Source organism: Tubulanus polymorphus, chromosome 8 (genome assembly GCF_964204645.1).
Source record: "Tubulanus polymorphus chromosome 8, tnTubPoly1.2, whole genome shotgun sequence".
Taxonomy (NCBI): Eukaryota; Metazoa; Nemertea; class Palaeonemertea; order Tubulaniformes; family Tubulanidae; genus Tubulanus; species Tubulanus polymorphus.
The window spans coordinates 91,742-111,808 of NC_134032.1; the positions used below are offsets into that span (position 1 = coordinate 91,742).

Consider the following 20,067-nt stretch of genomic DNA (forward strand, 5'->3'; position numbering starts at 1 on the left):
ATAGAGATCGCTGTAGTCAGTAACCTGTCTGTGGTTTAGTTTCACGATCGGATATTTTCACGTTGGTATAAGCCCATCCGATTATAAAAGCTTACCACCAACGATTAGGTAACTAACTAAGATTGCTGCTGCTCGTGGGGTTAAACCGGAGTGTTTTATGTCGCTCTCCATCTCAAATCACCTTCATACATCACAAGTATTCGATTCATAAGTAAATTTACTTACTGTATTTCAATGTTGAAATGGTTTGGAGACATTCTGACGCATCTTGGTTGAAAGAGAAGCTTCTAAATATTTCAAGTGAAAATTGCGATTGATTCGTCCGCCATCATTCTTAAATGGGACATACTTCACTTGGGAGGGCTAGTTCTGTAGTCCGCGCAGATCGAGGTCGACTAGGACTCAGTGGCAAGAGCGCTCCGGGCACCAACTAAAGAGTTCACGGTAGTGCCCGCGGTAAACTTTACATGCCGCTCCGAATATATGGTTGCGGGAAATACCACGAAATTCGGAATTTGAATTCCTGATGAATGCAGTTTTTTGGTAGAGCATCACCCTGAAATAAACATAAAAATCCTAAATCCAGGGTCAAATACTCCATCAGTATCGATAGTAATTAGATCTCGATCCACACTTGATATGTATCACATTTAATTGTTTCTTGAATGACGAAGTCACAAATCCACTATCCACGTACGCCACCCTCACGCTACTGCTCTACTGAACTTAACGTTAGTTTGAATATGGTCCAGAACTTCAAGGTTAACTTCAAGCTCGTGGGGTTAAACCCGATTGTTTTATGTCGCTCTCCATCTCGAATCACCTTCATACATCACGAGTGTTCGATTCATAAGTAAATTTACTTACTGTATTTCAATTTTGAAATGGTTTGAAGACATTCTGTCGCTTCTGCGTTGAAAGAGAAGTTTCTGAATATTTCAAGTGAAAATCCTCGATTGATTCGTCCGCCATGTTGAATGGTACATACTCCACACTGAGGAGGGCTAGTTCTGTAGGACCCGCAGATCGAGGTCTGCCAATGAACGCTTACAATATAAACTTAAAGGGCAGAGCGAGTTCATAGAAATCCGACCAAAAATCTGGAGTAACTTCTCCAGTAAACAATAAAATGCTGAAAAATACTAGAAATCAAAAGCTTTTTTGCCATTTTGTTGTTGCGCCTAATTCTGATCGCTAGAATACAATACGTCGAGTTCCACAAATCATGGTCGATGTTTACGTACAAACTGACGATCAAAACCCGGCAAACTCGATACAATACAAAAACCTTCCACACTCTGGAGCTCGTTCAGTCTATTCTGGACGCCGTCCTAAACCGTCTCCGGGTGTAAAACTGCAGAGCTTCATCACCCGTAACAGAACCTGTCTTCTTTACATAAATATCATCATAATGATATAAACTATCAATAACGTGTTTTATTCCTGTCTGATATAGCTATTTAAATCTGAAACTACATTTCAAATGTCAAATGTCCTTTAAAAGATCAAAATCAAGATGGCGGCTTTTTCAAGTAAAACCTCGAAATTAAAAAACAATTTCTACAGTAATAAACATCTGTATTGTCTATATGTGTGACGCGCGTTGTTGTACAAGGACAGCTGGTGACTGATAATAGTAACCGTTTTGTTGACAGACGACTGTATTATCTGTAATTGACTTGAATTAATGACACTGATCAAATTTGAATTCCTCCATCTTCACTAGTTGTATACGGTATCGACTGTTTCACTGTTTGATTCACCGTAGATGATGTTCGGGAATCCACGCTTTGAAAATACGAACATTTCCCCCTATCACGTAGTTATGTGATTCAATGTCAGTTAGAGCAAATTAAGATTACGAAATTGACACTTATAGGGCCCAGGTTTTGGACTACATGTTTACCAGATTTAGTTAACCTTTTGAATATCAGACTGACTGTACATATAATCAGCCCACGATAAACCAGGTACCACTATAATAAATACGTGTATTTTGAACATAAGATGTAGAACACCAGAAGATCTCAATCTCTCTAGTCAATCTGAAAATTATTTCATTTCATCTTCCATTTCTCCTTTTCTATTAGTATTTTTTAAAGCATCGATTATCAAATATTCTAAAAAGTAAGTTCCGCCATTTATATTGAAAATTATAAACCCAACAATCATTTTCTTTAATAATGTTTAATTGAACAACTTAATTGTAACGTACAAAATCAACTCGAGGATTTTTTGTAATAAATAAAACCTTAAGTGAATATTTCAATCGCTTTATGTTTACGTCATACGGTCTGCTTCTGTTTTCTGTTTTATCTGGTCTGTAATCTGTCGAAAAGCTATCATTTTCCTGATAACAACAATTTCTAATCAAGGCCCCATTGCCGCCAATAATTAATTACCCCTTTTCCACCAAAATGGCATTTAGGAGACGACAGGAATCATGAAATAGCCCCAAACAAAGGCAAAATAGTCGACAAAATAAGCCCAAATAATAGGCAACAACACTAGACCTGGCTCGCCAACCCTAACCTAGATCGGCCGTAACCCTAACCCTAGCGGGACTCGAACCTGCGACCAACAGCATGCCAGACGAGCATGTTAACCACTAGACCATACACCGGTAACGTAACGATAAACGCGGACTGTAAGTTTGTCTGGTCATTGTGTTAACCAGTGACCAGTCAGGTGTGGTGACCAGTGACCAGTCAGGTGTGGTGACCAGTGACCAGTCAGGTTCGGTGACTGGTGACCAGTCAGGTGTGGTGACTCTTCACTGACTACCCGCTATTATTCTCTGATTACAACAGTTTCTAATCAGACCTGATCTAAATTGCCGCCGCCAGTAATGAATTAAAGCCTTTCTCTTCTATCAACGCTATCAAAATTTACCAGCTGAATTTGTTCTATTTTGACAATATTGATGTATTTAACTGATACAGAGACAGAATTAGGCTAAGGGTCACAATCGACTCGTAAGCCCACATCAGGTAGAGTAAGAAATATCAGAATCTTCGGTGTTAAAATCTCGCAGTATATCACGTGGTTTATTTCAGGAATTCTAATATCGGGCGCAGTTTATATGATTTCAGCGATCAATATTTATTCCTACCTTACAGATTCTGCGACTCATGTGTGTGTATGTATGAATTCAGTGAGGATCCTTAAAGTCAATTTAAACCCTTCAGTTTCAGAAACGTTTTATATTAATCCTGAATGCGATTCCAATTCGAATGATTTCTGAAAAAAACAATTAGAAATTGAAAAGATCAGACGCCAATATTATAGATAAAATACCTTTTTGAATTCATGTTAAATGAGCCCACCGAAGATTCATACAATTCAGATATATTAAAGATTGATTTTTTTAAATATCAATTACACTATTTCTTTTAATAAAATACACTATATCTCTTAATTACTTTTCGTCAATGCTTTTCCTATTTTTTTGTTTTGGTTTTGTTTAGCACGAATACGGTTAATAAATCCTTTTTCCGCCGGAAGAGAAGTCATATAGGCTAAACGAATTGGTTTATTTCACTCGTCAAAAATTTGACCATATGAGACACTTAAATACAACAATAAATGAGTTGAGAGCTATAAATGTTTATTTAAAATATTAGAAATATTTCGGGTGGTTGCTACCACCCTTTCCCGGTCTAAACATTTTTTTCCAATGTTGGTTTTCCATAGACAAGTGGCTGTTTTTATCTACTATTTTTTTCCATTTTTAGACTTAGGAACCACCCGAAATATTTCTAATAATTTTTAAAATCTTTTTAGCTATCAATTATTTTGGCCATAGCTGTGTTTGATCTAGGTTATTTTCTAAATCTCTCATACGTTTCTTATGACTTGTAGCTTATATATAGCATTGAAAATACAATTGTGACTTTTTGGGCTGGGCACCAATTTATATGTTATATGTTAATCTAATTATATGTGTATGCCACATTAATAAATAAATAAATAATAGAACAATATTAAGAAAAAAAGATTCATTTATGTGGGTTTGATTTTACACTTATCGTTTTATCACGGATATTGTGAGCTACAACTGATTCATATCATTTCACAAATCTTAAGATCTCTGTTATATATGCCATAGCTCAATAAGGGGGTCGGTTTTTTTATTTTAAATTTTTTAGTCTGTGAGATGCAATTTAATCACATTTGGCATAAAAATCTATCCATCAACTATATATGGTATTTTGACTCGTTAAAGGAAATATCAGTCATCATCAAATATCATACCATGGTGGCTGATAATAAGGGCAATTAAAATATTTCTTCACAAAAAACTATTTCGTTTTGAAAAAAATAGATTTCCATCAAAATATATTCACAAGTGAAAATAATTCCGCTATAAAAAATAAACCGCATTGAAAATATATTAGCACCTTAAAAAATCGTTATAAGAAATACTCGCCTTCATACAAAAGCGAAGAGAGGAGATTATTTTTTAAGTCGTCAAACCTTGTGAGAGTAAAGTCTTAGTCGGGACAATCATCATGTGAAATCATAATGATGACTAAACCATTGAATTCTAATAAGCGATCAGTGTTGGAATAAGATTGGCAATGTTCATTTCATATGGAAATTGATATTGTGTAAGTAATAAAAAAACAAACTCAGTGCAAATATGAAAGTATAGATTATATATAGGCGTACATGTTAGGAAAGTGAATGAGGCTTATCTCCCTTTACAGGCCGCGTCAACGCTTTATAAGATTGTATGAATTCTTTTTTAACGACACACATTTGGAACGAGTTTTATCAAGTGAACATGAGAATTCATTGTGTATATTAACATTATCATGATACGTCAAATTTAAGAAGGTTTTACAATCGAATTGAATGAATGCGCAGTTGCTAAATAATATATTATTAATGGAGAACATTATGAAAAGTTATTAAGTAAAAGCACTGTTACTTAAATAAATACGTCAAACTTAAGAGGATTTTACATACAAATTAATCAAATCAAAGTAGAGCCATTCTTTGTTAGATGTTAAAAATGTAATCAAAATGTATTACCAAGTTTGTTCTCTGGTGTTATTTTGATGTGAAATTGACTAAATTAAAAAGTTAGTAATGATAGACCGGGACATGTTTTCCTACCTTACAAAAATGGGACATTTTTTTCCGGGACACCGATAAACAATGCTATAACGTACAGAAATAGGTCAATCATGTGACTGATATTGTTTGACCAATAGTAACAGCTTTTCTTCAAGAAATAAAGATATAAAAATGGTTATAAATTGATGAAAGGAATTCATGGAAAATATCACGTACTGTGAAAACAACCGGTTCAAACTGGTGACTGGTGACCGTAATTAAATTCAATCGTCAAAAAGATATAAACGTAAAACGTCTTAAGGTCAGTGTAGAAAGTTATCAAAATCAGTTGTTTATGAGCTGAGATATCGCAGTTTAAACACAGATAAAAAAGCCGCTTGAACTGTGGTCGGTGTCAAAGTCACGCGAATTTGAGGTGTTTGGGCAGTTGGGTACACTAGGATGATCTCTGTGGAGACAACCACTGCCAGGGCTGGTTGAAGGCAGAAAGGTGACAATTTCTGATGGTGTTTATTTCAGCCCGTCTGTTGCAATGGCTTTGCACTAAAATAAAATGCTACCGGCGGAATTTCGCGGAATTTCGCGGAATTTCGCAAAGCTGCTATTAAAACAGTTGAAAGAAGTTTAATTCATCTTTAGCTAGGCTTTAAATCTTCCGACAATAGTTTGGCCCTAAATCGATAACATCGATTAATGAGACGCATTTTATACAATTCTTAAAATTAGCAAAAATATCAGTCTTTTCACTGCGAGTGGTTTTTATCATGTGACATGTACATGTCATATATGTTGACGCACCTGTCATCAATGAACACGTATCTAACCGAACCATCAGAATCAAACGTTGGTTAGGTTAAAATGGCCCAGGTTCCACATAAAAACTTATTGGTTTAAGTGAGACATGTTAGACTTAATACAACAAGAAAATCTAGGGCCTAAATTACGTGCAAACTATAACCGAGACATCAATAGTTGCTGCATCTGTACCGGGCAACAGAGGTCTCAACATTCGAATTCTCTTGGTCGTATGCGCATCATTTCAATATCATATATTTAACCGTCCTCGCAATCAAACCCTGGCAAGCGAGGATGATATTTAACACAATAAAAAGCAGTTATAATAGACCAGTATATACCAGCTGATTTAAAGACTCTTAAATCTGTTCAGCATGTTTATGGATTGAAATCAAAATTCTAAAAATGTTAACTTAACCAAAAATGTGTATGTCTGAACCTACATCAGGCGCTAGGTCCTGTTTGAGTCCTGATTATGTATAGTACAGATGGTCATTAGCTGAATTTATTGTTTAACATATATATTCCTTAGAATGAGCGACAAAATTATATATGAAACCATTAAAAAGTACAATCAGGTCAATTCAATTGTTTACTGAAATCTGTCGTTCAGCTCAATGAGTCAAATACTCTTATCAGAATGCATAGAACTTTATCATTTTTATGTCACAAGCAACGTCTCGATTTTAAAGAGGTGATATAAGCTTTGCATTGATCACAGATTGAACTTTAAAATTTAAAAAAACCTTTATACAAAGTTTATATCTAATCTGGACCGAATTCCACGGTTCTTAAAATTTATATGTGACTGTTTAGTGAAACAGTAATATCTCCATAGAATCTCAATCCTGACCAAGAACATGAGAACTTTTCAATAATATCAGTTTATTTATTTACAAGACCAACCGCGCAAACATCAAACACAGGTTCAAATCTCAACCAATGAAAATACTGCCTCAAATCACAAGGAGTTCGAATAAACAGAAAACCCGTGATTTTATTCACTTTTAATTATTAGTATTTTATACAGCGCTATCTGAATCTAGCTACATTGATAACTTACGATATTATTTTAGGTTTATTTGATCGGACATCTTCAAAGCTTTGTTTATCAAAGTCGATCTGGAGTCTGAGTGAAATGTGGTCACTTAAAATATACTCAAATAACACATGATGCCTTTGTCACAAGACTCTCAAACTATATACCCTGGGCCGTGACTTGAAATTGAACTCTTACTCGGAACAATTTCTTTGAGATTGTTGTTTTCAGGACCTAAAAATTGATTTCATTGGACGCTGAAATCTAGTTGATTACACAAATATTTCTTAATGTTACGACCAATCGTGTGGCCCGAAACGACAGCGGTTTTCTACGGGGTCTAAAAATAATCAGTGTCTTATTCTAATCGAACGACGTAATGTCAGGTAATGTACGGGGTTCACAGGACACGTGAAGATTATTACCTCATATCTAAAAATACGATATATCACGTGACGGGAGTGCGGTGAAATATTGGTCGGTGAAATCTCAATTTGATCGCAGTTCAGTGTTTTACCCAATGCGCAGTAGTTTCTACGGACATTTTTCATACAGTTTTGTCACAAACCAAGAGGTACGTTGTTTTAAATATTGTAGTCATTTTCGGGAATTGTGTTTGAACAGAACGTGATTCTGATTAGGGGAAGGGAGTAGTTTTTATAAAAATACACACAGAATGAGACATCAGGGAGAATCAGGTAAAAACAAAGACCTGCGTCTTGTTTGATATCCGCTATTTACCACTAGAAATCGCGTGGTAGACACAACTAGAACACAACTAACGACAGTTTGATATCCGCTATTTACCACTAGAAATCGCGTGGTAGACACAACTAGAACACAACTAACGACAGTTTGATATCCGCTATTTACCACTAGAAATCGCGTGTCAGACACAACTAGAACACAACTAACGACAGTTTGATATCCGCTATTTACCACTAGAAATCGCGTGGTAGACACAACTAGAACACAACTAACGACAGTTTGATATCCGCTATTTACCACTAGAAATCGCGTGTCAGACACAACTAGAACACAATTAACGACAGTTTGATATCCGCTATTTACCACTAGAAATCGCGTGTCAGACACAACTAGAACACAACTAACGACAGTTTGATATCCGCTATTTACCACTAGAAATCGCGTGGTAGACACAACTAGAACACAACTAACGACAGTTTGATATCCGCTATTTACCACTAGAAATCGCGTGTCAGACACAACTAGAACACAACTAACGACAGTTTGATATCCGCTATTTACCACTAGAAATCGCGTGTCAGACACAACTAGAACACAACTAACGACAGTTTGATATCCGCTATTTACCACTAGAAATCGCGTGGTAGACACAACTAGAACACAACTAACGACAGTTTGATATCCGCTATTTACCACTAGAAATCGCGTGTCAGACACAACTAGAACACAACTAACGACAGTTTGATATCCGCTATTTACCACTAGAAATCGCGTGGTAGACACAACTAGAACACAACTAACGACAGTTTGATATCCGCTATTTACCACTAGAAATCGCGTGGTAGACACAACTAGAACACAACTAACGACAGTTTGATATCCGCTATTTACCACTAGAAATCGCGTGTCAGACACAACTAGAACACAACTAACGACAGTTTGATATCCGCTATTTACCACTAGAAATCGCGTGGTAGACACAACTAGAACACAACTAACGACAGTTTGATATCCGCTATTTACCACTAGAAATCGCGTGTCAGACACAACTAGAACACAACTAACGACAGTTTGATATCCGCTATTTACCACTAGAAATCGCGTGTCAGACACAACTAGAACACAACTAACGACAGTTTGATATCCGCTATTTACCACTAGAAATCGCGTGGTAGACACAACTAGAACACAACTAACGACAGTTTGATATCCGCTATTTACCACTAGAAATCGCGTGGTAGACACAACTAGAACACAACTAACGACAGTTTGATATCCGCTATTTACCACTAGAAATCGCGTGTCAGACACAACTAGAACACAACTAACGACAGTTTGATATCCGCTATTTACCACTAGAAATCGCGTGTCAGACACAACTAGAACACAACTAACGACAGTTTGATATCCGCTATTTACCACTAGAAATCGCGTGGTAGACACAACTAGAACACAACTAACGACAGTTTGATATCCGCTATTTACCACTAGAAATCGCGTGGTAGACACAACTAGAACACAACTAACGACAGTTTGATATCCGCTATTTACCACTAGAAATCGCGTGGTAGACACAACTAGAACACAACTAACGACAGTTTGATATCCGCTATTTACCACTAGAAATCGCGTGTCAGACACAACTAGAACACAACTAACGACAGTTTGGGCTGAAACTGATACAAAATTCACAATTACAGATTTCAGACTTTTATCGTTTTTGATGGAACTTTATATTGCTATACAAATTCATGTAACAAAAAACTCTAACTCTAAATCGATAACATCTAATTAGGTCAGAAAAAATGTGCTGCACTTGTTGAGATGAAATGACAGAATTCTAAATTTTGTTTTTCAGTAAACGTTACAATGGCGGAGAGTAATCCAGGAATAAATGCAGAAAATGTTCGCGATGACGAGGAGCAAACCGTCGATAGACCTGCTGAGAATCTCGGTAATTATAGATTTTAACCATCGGAGTTCAGTTCAGTACAGAATGATGTGACTTGAGTCTAAATGTGATCTCGTATATAAATCCGGTGTAAAGTTTTGAGGCGAAAGTAATATATTGTCTTTAAAGATTCTGAGTACCAAAATGGACCCACCAACCCGATTGGTTTAAATCTTTGACTAATACTGTCAGGGTCTGGTTCTATAATCGGTATTTTGAATTATGGTCTCTTATCAGATCTGGTGACACAGTTTGTTTATCAGTCTCGAGTAGGAATAAAAATAGATTAACAGTATAAATACTGTTAACAGTAAAATAAGACCGCCGGGTGAAAGTTACCGTGATCAGATACTATCACGTTTCAATCCTAACCCTATAATTCAAAATGGGCCTGGGCCCAATTTGGCCCGACCAAAAACGTCGGACCAGGTGCGGGTCAACTGGTTCCGGTAGTGACTCACTTCGCTTTGTTTAGTATCAAGTTAGAGGTTTGCGTGTGAATGCAATCTCTAAGGCCAATTTGACTCGAACCTGATCCGTACCAATTTTGCCGCCCGGGTCAAATCGTCTCCCCGTGATCGCGGCTATAGTCGTTAGTATCGAGTTGCACAATATCAGATATAATTGATATTAGGTGGAGGATTGCTACATGTAGGAGTGAACTCATCATGGGTTAGTTGAGTTCAGACATAGGATTCAATGACTCTCCAATGTAGCAATCCTGTAATGAAATGAAATGTAAGTTAATCAAATTTCTGAACTCATTAATACCGATTTTAATTGTTTTAAGCCCGATGAAAAATATATGATGTCATTATTTTGAAGGCTTAATGTTTTATTAACATTGTCAGTAGTTCTCATAAATTTTCCTCGGCCATTTTTTTCCTACATTCCATTATCCTTTATCAGTAGCGGAAACAAAGAAAACTTCAGTCTGAATATGAGTAGAGGCTGATTGTGTAAATACTGGACACAACAATTAGGTCAGGAAAAATGTGCTGCACTTGTTGAGATAAAATGACTGAATTCTAAATCCTGTTTTTCAGTTCGTGGTACTATGGCACAGAGTAATCCAGGAATAAATGCAGACAATTCTAAAATGCGTAAAAGCGGTGACAATAATACGATGACAGTGACTCAAATTATCCCTGCAGTTACTCAAGCCAGCAACAGACCTGCTGAGAATCTCGGTAATTATAGATTTTAACCATCAAAGTTCAGTTCAGTACAGAATGAGTATATGGCTAGCGAGACTGGTAATATTTGTGGCTAGAATGTGTTTCATGTAGTTTATGTCTTATTATTAACAGGCGAATACTGCTCACAAATTCATACATTTCATTATTGTTATTATTGAGATCTCTTGGGTTGCTACACTTGTATTATAGTAAGCTTTTATCATTGTTATCTGGTCTTCTGCATGTGATATGTACTAATTTACAATTTGGCCAACCAGCATATTTCTTTCAGGAAAACTGTGCTGCACTTGTTGAGATAAAATGACTGAATTCTAAATTCTGTTTTTCAGTAAACGTTACTATGGCGGCGAGTAATCCAGGAATAAATGCAGATAATTCTAATTTAAGTATAAGCGGTGACAATAATACAGTGAATCAAAATATCCACGTAGTTACTCAAGCCAGCAACAGACCTGCTGAGAATCTCGGTAATTATAGATTTTAACCATCAGAGTTCAGTTCAGTACAGAATGATGTGACTTGAGTCTAAATGTGATCTCGTATATAAATCCGGTGTAAAGTTTTGAGGCGAAAGTAATATATTGTCTTTAAAGATTCTGAGTACCAAAATGGACCCACCAACCTGATTGTTTTAAATCTTTGACTAATACTGTCAGGGTCTGGTTCTATAATCGGTATTTTGAATTATGGTCTCTTATCACATCTGGTGACACAGTTTGTTTATCAGTCTCGAGTAGGAATAAAAACAGATTAACAGTATAAATACTGTTAACAGTAAAATAAGACCGCCGGGTGAAAGTTACCGTGATCAGATACTATCACGTTTCAATCCTAACCCTATAATTCAAAATGGGCCTGGGCCCAATTTGGCCCGACCAAAAACGTCGGACCAGGTGCGGGTCAACTGGTTCCGGTAGTGAGTCACTTCGCTTTGTTTAGTATCAAGTGAGAGGTTTGCGTGTGAAGGCCAGTTTGTGGTGCTTTGGTACAGAGTAATGTAAATAAAGTGAATGTAAATGAATCAATGGTTCAAATGGGTGGCAATAATACGATGAATTTTTACCTTGGAGATACACAAACTATCGACAGACCTGCTGAGAATCTCGGTAATTATAGATTTCTACCATCAGAACTCGTGCTTGAGTCCAAATGTGATCCTAAATCATAAGACGGGTCCGAAGTCTTTGACCATGTCTCTAAAGATCGTTCTAAATCTTTAACTAAAATGATAGAAAATTATTTCAAGACATTCTATCCACCAGGTGGCGTACGATTGTTTAAGCCCAGTTGGGACTTTAGTCCCAGTTGGCTGTTGATTTCACTTTTTGCCCGTTCGTCCGTAGATGGAATCCAGTTATTTCGGATTGTCCCTGTTCACGATCAAGATGGCTGACAGGCAGCCAGTTCATACATATTTATTGCTATTGGAAGAACTTGTGACTGACACCTACTCAAAATCTAGTAAACTTACGATCAGTTTTTATAGCCACATTTCAGGCATGAATTCCTCGATTGTTAAACATTAAAAATTATATCTCAGCAACAAATTTAGTTTATGGACGACAAAATAAAATTGATAATATTACTGTAATTAATCAAATATTATTAAATGAAACATATTTAATTACTGAACTAATAGATACTTTCCATAATGGCTCCAGAAATCCTAAAATATTCAATACAGTTTTAGATTATAAAGGTAATTTAGATGAAAAAATAATGAATATTCTTGAAACTCCTTTTAAAGAAAGAAATGATGATTTAATACTTTCTAAAGGTTACAATGATTTGATTAACTTGAGAATTGAAAAACGAAAATAACATAATTTCAATCTTAATAATAAACAGATTACTTATAATGAAAATTCATCAAATATTGGAATTGGAATGACTTTAATCAATATCCTTTATCTTTTATAAGTATATATATCTCCACAGCGCACATCAGCATAAGAAAAAGTTAAAATTTGGTCGATCGGACTCAATATGGCCGTCCTGAGACCTTTTTGTACCTATTTTTGGTCTAAATTCCGAGACCTGTAGCTTCCTAATTGTTTGGTATTTTCTGTTGAAATTTGTGATGGGTATTTTTTTGGAAAGGGGATTTCCTGACACATCAGACAGGTTTTTTTCATCATTCAATTTTAACGTAATTTCTTGCACACATATGAAAAGAGGTGTTTTGGGGGAAAATGTCATTTTCACATAGTGGGTAAGTGATTTTAACTTAGTCTTGATATTTGGTCGTTATCAGCATTGTCATAGGACATGGAATTTCGGTCTTTTGTTCAAGCCACCAGGAGAATTAAATATTGAATTGAATAAAATTTTCCATTTATATTGGTAACTCTGCATATTTTGTAAACGCGATCAATGAATTGATTTAAAAGTTGATTTGCTTAAATCAACTCGTTGATATCAGGACCTATAAGTTTTTTTCAGTGAGCGCTCAAATAAAAGCTGTTTTCGAACAAGCTGGAACAAATATTTTCTTTTAGCTAATTTTTCTCAATCGACCGGAAATTTTGAGACCAAATCAGCGAGCATAGAAATTTTAACGACGCCAGTCGCAGCAAGTCGCACATGTTCTACTTACTGCGACGCGATCGTCGCAATAAACCTACGGCTACGCCCTCTCGTGACTGGGAGATGCGCGATTTTATCCAGTAATACTGGGATTCGAACCCACAATAGTTGTGAGATGCGTTTTGAAATAATTTTTTTTGAAGGATTCGTAGAATTTCTTATCGAGAATTTAATCTCTTTCATTTGTTTTCAAGCTGCTTTGACCATAAAGACCAGTTATTTTAGCTCTAAGTCAATGACTATTACTAAATAGCTGTGTTGAAACCCAATTTTCCCTAATAGGCCAGAATTCGAAACTTTTTATCTTTGCGTGGTTTGGTTCCAATTTTAGTTACCACGTGACAATCGCAAGTACGATCCTATCTTTATATCAGGAAATTTCACAATTTTACCGGCCCCTGCTTTATTGAAATCAATAACTATGGAAATAAGGGTACTTAGCCATTTGAAAAAAATGGCAAATAAAGATATATAGGCAGTTCTAGTAAAACAAGGACAGACTTCGGGGTTGGGAATCGGTAGTCCAGACCCTGCCTTCAAAATTGAACAATGAAAATGTAGATTAAGATTTGTAAGAATTATGAACTTTTGAATGAGATGAGCAAAAATTCAAGTTGAATTATCGGGAAGAGGATATGAATGTTTATAACTTCACCAGCGCGCATTGTTGCTTTAAATTTATGAATGAGTGATATCATAGAAAAGTTAATTATCAGCTGAGTTCATCGATATTTTTACCTTATTTCTATCTTAATCCAATCCAGAGATATGAACGAAATAAGAAAATTAAACTGAGGAAAAAATTGGGACAAGAATTCAACAATGCGGACCCGGTGGGTACCCAAAAATGGCGCCTGGCAACTGTAAAAAGACTTATCGCGTCGCAACCGACTTACACCCGGCTTAAAATATCTCAAACTGATTTCATTTTTGTGGTCGGGTCGCGTAGCAACGCCGACCACGATGTTTTAGTGGTTCGACTTCATTTTCCCATTTTTTCTGTTATTTGACACAAGATACGTAGCTTTGTAATTAGTTCAGGGAAATTTGTTGCACTTTCCTGGGTTTATTGAAAGAACGAATGAATTTATTTCTAAAAGAAGAAATCGAAGGAATTCTGTAAAATAATAATTATTTTCCCGCCTGATGTCATATCGGGATATCCCTTGTCTTTTGCGCACCGATATGGCTGATCGACCTTTCTAAAAAAGTAATTCATACTCGTTGAAGTGTGCCGCTACTTATTGTATTGTATATCCCAGGCCTAGAAACAATTTCTTGATGAAATCTAAATTAACAAAGTATATTTGGTTTACCTGCGCAAGGACTTAAAACCAGCACTTCTTATGCGCGTAAGCAGCTAACATTTGTGTTTAGAAAACCATAGTTCATCGTGTATCACGTGACTAATACAGTTTTCCGATCCTCATTTCAAAAGTTAAGAACTAAATGAAATGAATTGTTGTCATCTGATTAACTCAAACTGAAATTCTGAGAAAGATGAGAAAGATTAATAAACATCTTGTCCTGTGCTGAAAATTGCATGTTGATGCGCGGCGTAGTTTGCAGTATTTACTGCGGAGCTGTGATGATAGCGCCCTTGTTTTAGTAACACGTGAAGTTCACCAAAATCAATGAAGCCGTTTATCTTTAGATTAAGTATAATTTTAAAAAAAGGTGAAAAAGCCGACTTTTTTAAAGGTGACTTTTTGGAAATGTTTTCCTCGTGTAGATTGAAAATAAAGGATTTTTCCACTCGTGTAGATGGGACCTTGAATGTCTCTGATCGAACTTGTTGCTAATCCGACCCCACAGAAAGATTCTTTCTGGTGCATATTTTGTCACCGCAATCAATTGCAAAGTTTTAGCTCATGACATGATGTATGATTGTGGTGAGTTTCAGGTTCGTTGGTTTTTGTTTAAGGTCACTAGGGGGCGTTGAATAGCAGAATAACTCATTAGTTCCTTGGTACCTAGGCATATTTTGTAACTGCGGTCAATTGTACAATTTAAGCTCATGACATTTTCTATGATTCTATGATTTTCAGGCAAAATCAGCCGCCATAGAAATTCTAAAAAAATCTCAAACTGGTTTTATTTTTACAGATGTTGATCAAGTTCAGAAGAACCTGAAAGAAACGTATAAACGAATGATCGATGATGAAAATTACAAAGAGGTTTCGTGGAGCGATGAATTCGTCAATTTCAACGACTTCTTCGCCCAAGAACACGCGAAAATTCGAGCCCAAAAACGAAACCCGAAGAAAAATGAAGGAAGTGAGGAGCAGCCAGTTATTTTACCCGATCATTTCGAGAAGCTTTTCACTTATAAAGAGAGTGATGTGAAACCCGTGTGCCTCGTAGGTGAACCCGGTATGGGTAAAACAACTCAGATTGTTAATCAAGTGTTGTCATGGGAGCGATCACCGTTTCTGAAAAGATTTCCTATGTTATTCTATATACCGTTAAATGAACTGCCCGCTGATAACGCGTGTATTTATAAGTACATTTACAAAAATCTTTTGAGTCGAGAAATCAGAAAGGTTCTGCCGATTGATAGTTTTAAAGAATTCGTTGAGGAAAATGCAGAAAAATCGATATTTTTTCTAGACGGCTTCGACGAGTTGAAAAACGATAAAGCGAAAATAGACATCGTACACGTGACCAATAAATTACCGAAAGCGCATATCGTCATAACAACACGTGAGTCCGGGGGCAGCATGATCGTCACTGATCCCAAATTCACCGTTGTATCGATATCCGGCTTCAAACAGGAAGAAGTCATCGATATTCTGGAGAGAAAATTCCCCGAGTGCAATCCATATCAGCTATTCTACAGGCTTAAAGCCGCAGCGCCACCTATATTTAAAAGTATCTACTACAACCCGCTGATACTACATATGTTTTGTTTTCTGTATATGGACGAGGAAGAAATTACGATACCATCAAAACTCACCGATATCTACATCGATTTGACATGTTTTCTAATCAGTAAACGCGAGGGCCTCGAGTTGTCGAAGGAATGTTTTTTCCGCAATATCGGAAATTCTGAAGCGCTTAAAGAAATTTGTCAAGTCGCGTATGAGACGCTCATCGAGCATCAAAACAGCTTCACCGAAAGTCGTCTTGAACTCGACGAATCGAAAAGGACGGCTTTGACGTGCAAAGAGATGTCGCCGCGACGGAAATCAGACCGCTCCGTCCAGCTACGGTTCATACACAAATCTGTGCACGAATTTCTGGCGGCGGTACACTCGGTCGTGCAATTCAACAACAGTAATGAAATACCCTGGAAAACACCCTGGAATAAATGCGCGTTTGAACAACTACCGGACGAACTTGTGAAATATGGTGAATTATACCCGAGATTCATGGCAGGGCTGCTGTATCGTTACAAGTTTAACCGCGGCCTCGGTGAACTTTTCAAGACTTTAATAGATGAACATTTAAAAGCAGTCACAATAATGGATGAGTACGAGCCCTTGGTTACGGTTACTAGGGAATCGGCAGATATGCCGCTCATCCCCGATTACGAACGCTACATCGAACTCCGATCCGAAAGAACTGTTTTATCTCATCAGTTATCTGATCAGTTGTTAATCTGCATGGATGAAGCCGACTGGCCGGACGACGCCATTAGTGAAATAGTTCCCTACATGCAGAAAATGTTGTCCGTATCTGCATATGGCAGATCGTGGATAAACATGCTCGCAAAAATACTCGAACACAAACAATGTCAGATCGAGCTAGTTTACATACTGGGTATTCACGAACTGGAACCCGACGAATACCGCGTATTAGAAACAGCCATAGCGAGTAACACTAGTCTTCACGGTATGATAATAGATGCAGACTGGTCAGCAAAACCCGATCAGTACTTGACTATGTGTAAGAAGAGCAACAGTATAAATTGGTTTGTGCGGCTAGGGGGAATCCACACTGGTGAATGTTACAAGAAACTCAATAATGAATGGATTATTACAAGTCACGTGATTGAATCTGAAGCTGACGCGCGGTTGATCAGTGGTGATACTAACACACACAATACAGTGGAGAGTCTGATTATTGATGTTAGTGCGGAAAGTTTAGGTAATATTTTAGTCAATATTCACAAATCGTATCCACCCATAAAACATCTATATCTCAGATCTCTGCTACGGCAGGAATATCAGCTCGATAGAAATACAATCAGAGGGCTGATAAACATCATTCCGAGTTTGAAAACCTTATGTCTTGGTGGAGTAATATTCGATAAAGATTTGATCGGTTCGGAGGAATTGAATGATTTTAACAACACATTAAAATCGTCAGACATCGAAACAATTCGGCTCGGACGGCAAGGACTGGACGAACTAACGACAGATGAATGTGCAGCAATGAGTGATAGTGTCGGTTCAATGCAGAAACTAAAACGTCTTGGCATTTACGGATTTAATTTACCAATACACCGCGTTCTAGGTCACCTGCCGCGGCTGACTGTATTAGAAATAAAGTTGCAGTCAGAAGCTGATGTTGACGCACTTGTTCGGTATCTATCAACAGATGCGGTAAATCAGCTGATACAAGTCCGTATTGATAGCTGTCTCGATAGACCGGAACAGAACAATCGTATCTTTAAACAACTAAAACACGTCTCATCAATTCGTTATTTAAAGTTCTACAGTTCACTCCGAGCGCGGATTAATACACAGCACGATATCGATTTATTCGTCAAATCAATCGTCGAATTAATCAATAATCTTCCGCATCTTTCTGACCTGTGTATCGACTGCAGGAGCACCGACCGCGATACGACGAGAGATTACATCATATCAGAACTTAAAAAACTCAATAAAAGAGTGAGAGTAGGAATAGAGATATAGTAAATAAATCAAGAATTTATTCAATCAAGTTAAAAAAACCCGAGGATTCGATCTCGCACAAGATATCGTCAAGTGTGAGATATGGACTAATTATTACTTCATGTATCTTTTCAATTTTTGTTCTCTTCTTACTGATTTTAATCGTTTCACCATTTTTATCTTGCTCGCTGTAGTCAATTGTTTATATAATTGTGTATTTCGTGTCTATTTTATTGTTAACCAATGTTTATTCACTGTACGGGACAGAGAAGGTCTCAACCTAGCTATCCAAGACCAATCTTTGGGCATTTTTGGGTAGAGCTTGGCACCCGGGCTTAAATGAAAGGTGAGACTCCCCCCACCCCCTGAAACACCTGTCTGCCACTATGTGATTTTTCACTTTCGACCTATAGGGGGCGCTAAATACGAGGTATTCGTTAGGAAGGAAAATCGTCAAATATATTGCAAATTAACCTTAAAAGGTTGTTAACCTTTTGCGCGTCAGCAGAGTATGGTTTCATATATATATATACGCTTATACATGTTTTGTCAAACCCAGGAATCCAACGTTTAAAATCATATATTGTTGGCTGCTGCCTAGCAACCTAATGTGGGCGCTGTTCACAGGGCTGAAAATTTCTGTTAATGCAAAGACACGGGAATTATATTAATCAGTTTTAGTTAACTAAATAATAACATAATTCATTTATTGCCCGTGTTTCACATGACGAATCATAATGACCATCATTGTTGAAACGTCGTTGCTATGACACCATAGATTTAGATTCAATTAATGGATAAATGGATAACCGACTTTCCTGTTGCTGTGGGACATCATCATCAAACAAACTCCGTTACCATGGAAGCACATACTGTTAAAGGTTGTACTCCAACATTGTTGACTGTCTCCATGGTAACCAAGGCGGAAAATGCCTATGAAATTATTTTGGTTACAGTCCGATCTCGAGTTGTCGCAGAAAAGTGATACTGGTATCGATTGCTATGTTTTCCGGGTCGCTCTACCCGTTTTTGGGCAGAGAAAAAAGCTACAACTTAAATAAAATGAAAATCTAGTAGTCCGACCACTAATAAATAGTTCTGGAATCATCATATCCCATATAAATCCATTGTATTTTGATGAAATGATCATGACTTCATTTGCAGCTAATGATTCAAATTTAGGTTTGCTCAAAATATCCTTGGAAACGACAATAAGGCAAAAAAAAATTGATACCTTGTTTCTCCGCTCTGCTGAGCTTAAATGTTGACCCGGCCAGCCGCCTATCTACCCTATACATTACTTTTTTAAAATCGTGATCAATTTTACCATAACAGACCCGGCCGCTATAGAAATGAACTGTTTATAAATTTTATATTTTAAAAAAATGACCCGGCCGCTATGGAGAAACAAGGCATCTTTTTGTTTAGCCTAATGGGTGTTGTTTTAAAATCATGTCTCAGATCTTTGCCATGGATGAAGCAATGCAGCTGAATGGAGTCAGTTAAGAGGAAAAGGGTGTTTGATGGTGAAGAGTGTTGTTTGTTTTGTGAAAAGAAGGGTACGGAAAAGTTGTTACTTGGAAAAGATGGTGCCCTTAAGCCCAATATATTCTGCTGAAAATAAAGACTGTGTCATCTAGTTTATACAGATTGTTGTGTGGTGTTTATTTGGAGCTGGGCATTTTTCATTGTGAGGAGATAGGACTGGGCCCGGTCTAATCTTACACAAGTTTCCATTTCTATATGGACTGGGCCCGGTCTAAGAGACGGGTCGCGACTAAGAGACGACTCAACTGTGATCCGGGTCGCGACTAAGAGACGACACAACTGTGATCCGGGTCGCGACTGAGAGATGACACAACTGTG

At 37.0% G+C, this 20,067-nt stretch overlaps 2 protein-coding genes across 5 annotated transcripts in view; one reads left to right on the plus strand and one right to left on the minus strand.

Annotated features, from left to right (window-relative positions):
* The window catches only part of LOC141909595 (E3 ubiquitin-protein ligase RNF19B-like), a 28,709-nt gene extending 21,205 nt beyond the window's left edge, over positions 1 to 7,504 (minus strand). The window contains exons 1-3 of one of the 3 annotated variants that reach the window (XM_074800080.1): positions 7,342 to 7,504; positions 3,113 to 3,240; positions 226 to 1,132 (exon numbers count right to left, since the gene is read on the minus strand). The gene's annotated coding sequence lies outside the window, so the exon portion shown is untranslated. Of the gene's footprint in view, positions 1 to 225; positions 1,133 to 3,112; positions 3,241 to 6,940; positions 7,244 to 7,341 lie in introns of those variants that run through there. The other 2 variants (XM_074800077.1, XM_074800082.1) reach the window with 2 other exon arrangements.
* Positions 7,505 to 7,592: 88 nt separating this feature from the next.
* Positions 7,593 to 19,861, plus strand: LOC141909594 (uncharacterized). 2 transcript variants are annotated; one of them, XM_074800075.1, is made up of 4 exons: positions 7,593 to 9,578; positions 10,622 to 10,765; positions 11,746 to 11,880; positions 15,467 to 19,861. In XM_074800075.1, the coding sequence occupies exons 1-4, from the start codon at positions 9,494 to 9,496 to the stop codon at positions 18,220 to 18,222; spliced, it is 3,120 nt and encodes a 1,039-aa protein (XP_074656176.1). In that variant the 5' UTR covers positions 7,593 to 9,493; the 3' UTR covers positions 18,223 to 19,861. The 2 variants fall into 2 exon arrangements, with proteins under 2 accessions (XP_074656176.1, XP_074656175.1); XM_074800074.1 differs by lacking the exon at positions 11,746 to 11,880 and adding an exon at positions 11,104 to 11,241 and having other exon boundaries at positions 9,357 to 9,578.
* The last annotated feature ends 206 nt before the right edge of the window (positions 19,862 to 20,067 follow it).

Bases quoted from the DNA above. Each gene is read 5' to 3' on its own strand.
- LOC141909594 (XM_074800074.1), top strand. From the start codon at position 9,494: ATGGCGGAGAGTAATCCAGGAATAAATGCAGAAAATGTTCGCGATGAC. The intron at 9,579-10,621 runs GTAATTATAGAT...CCTGTTTTTCAG, and splicing joins TAGACCTGCTGAGAATCTCG to TTCGTGGTACTATGGCACAG. The intron at 11,242-15,466 runs GTAATTATAGAT...TTATTTTTACAG, and splicing joins CAGACCTGCTGAGAATCTCG to ATGTTGATCAAGTTCAGAAG.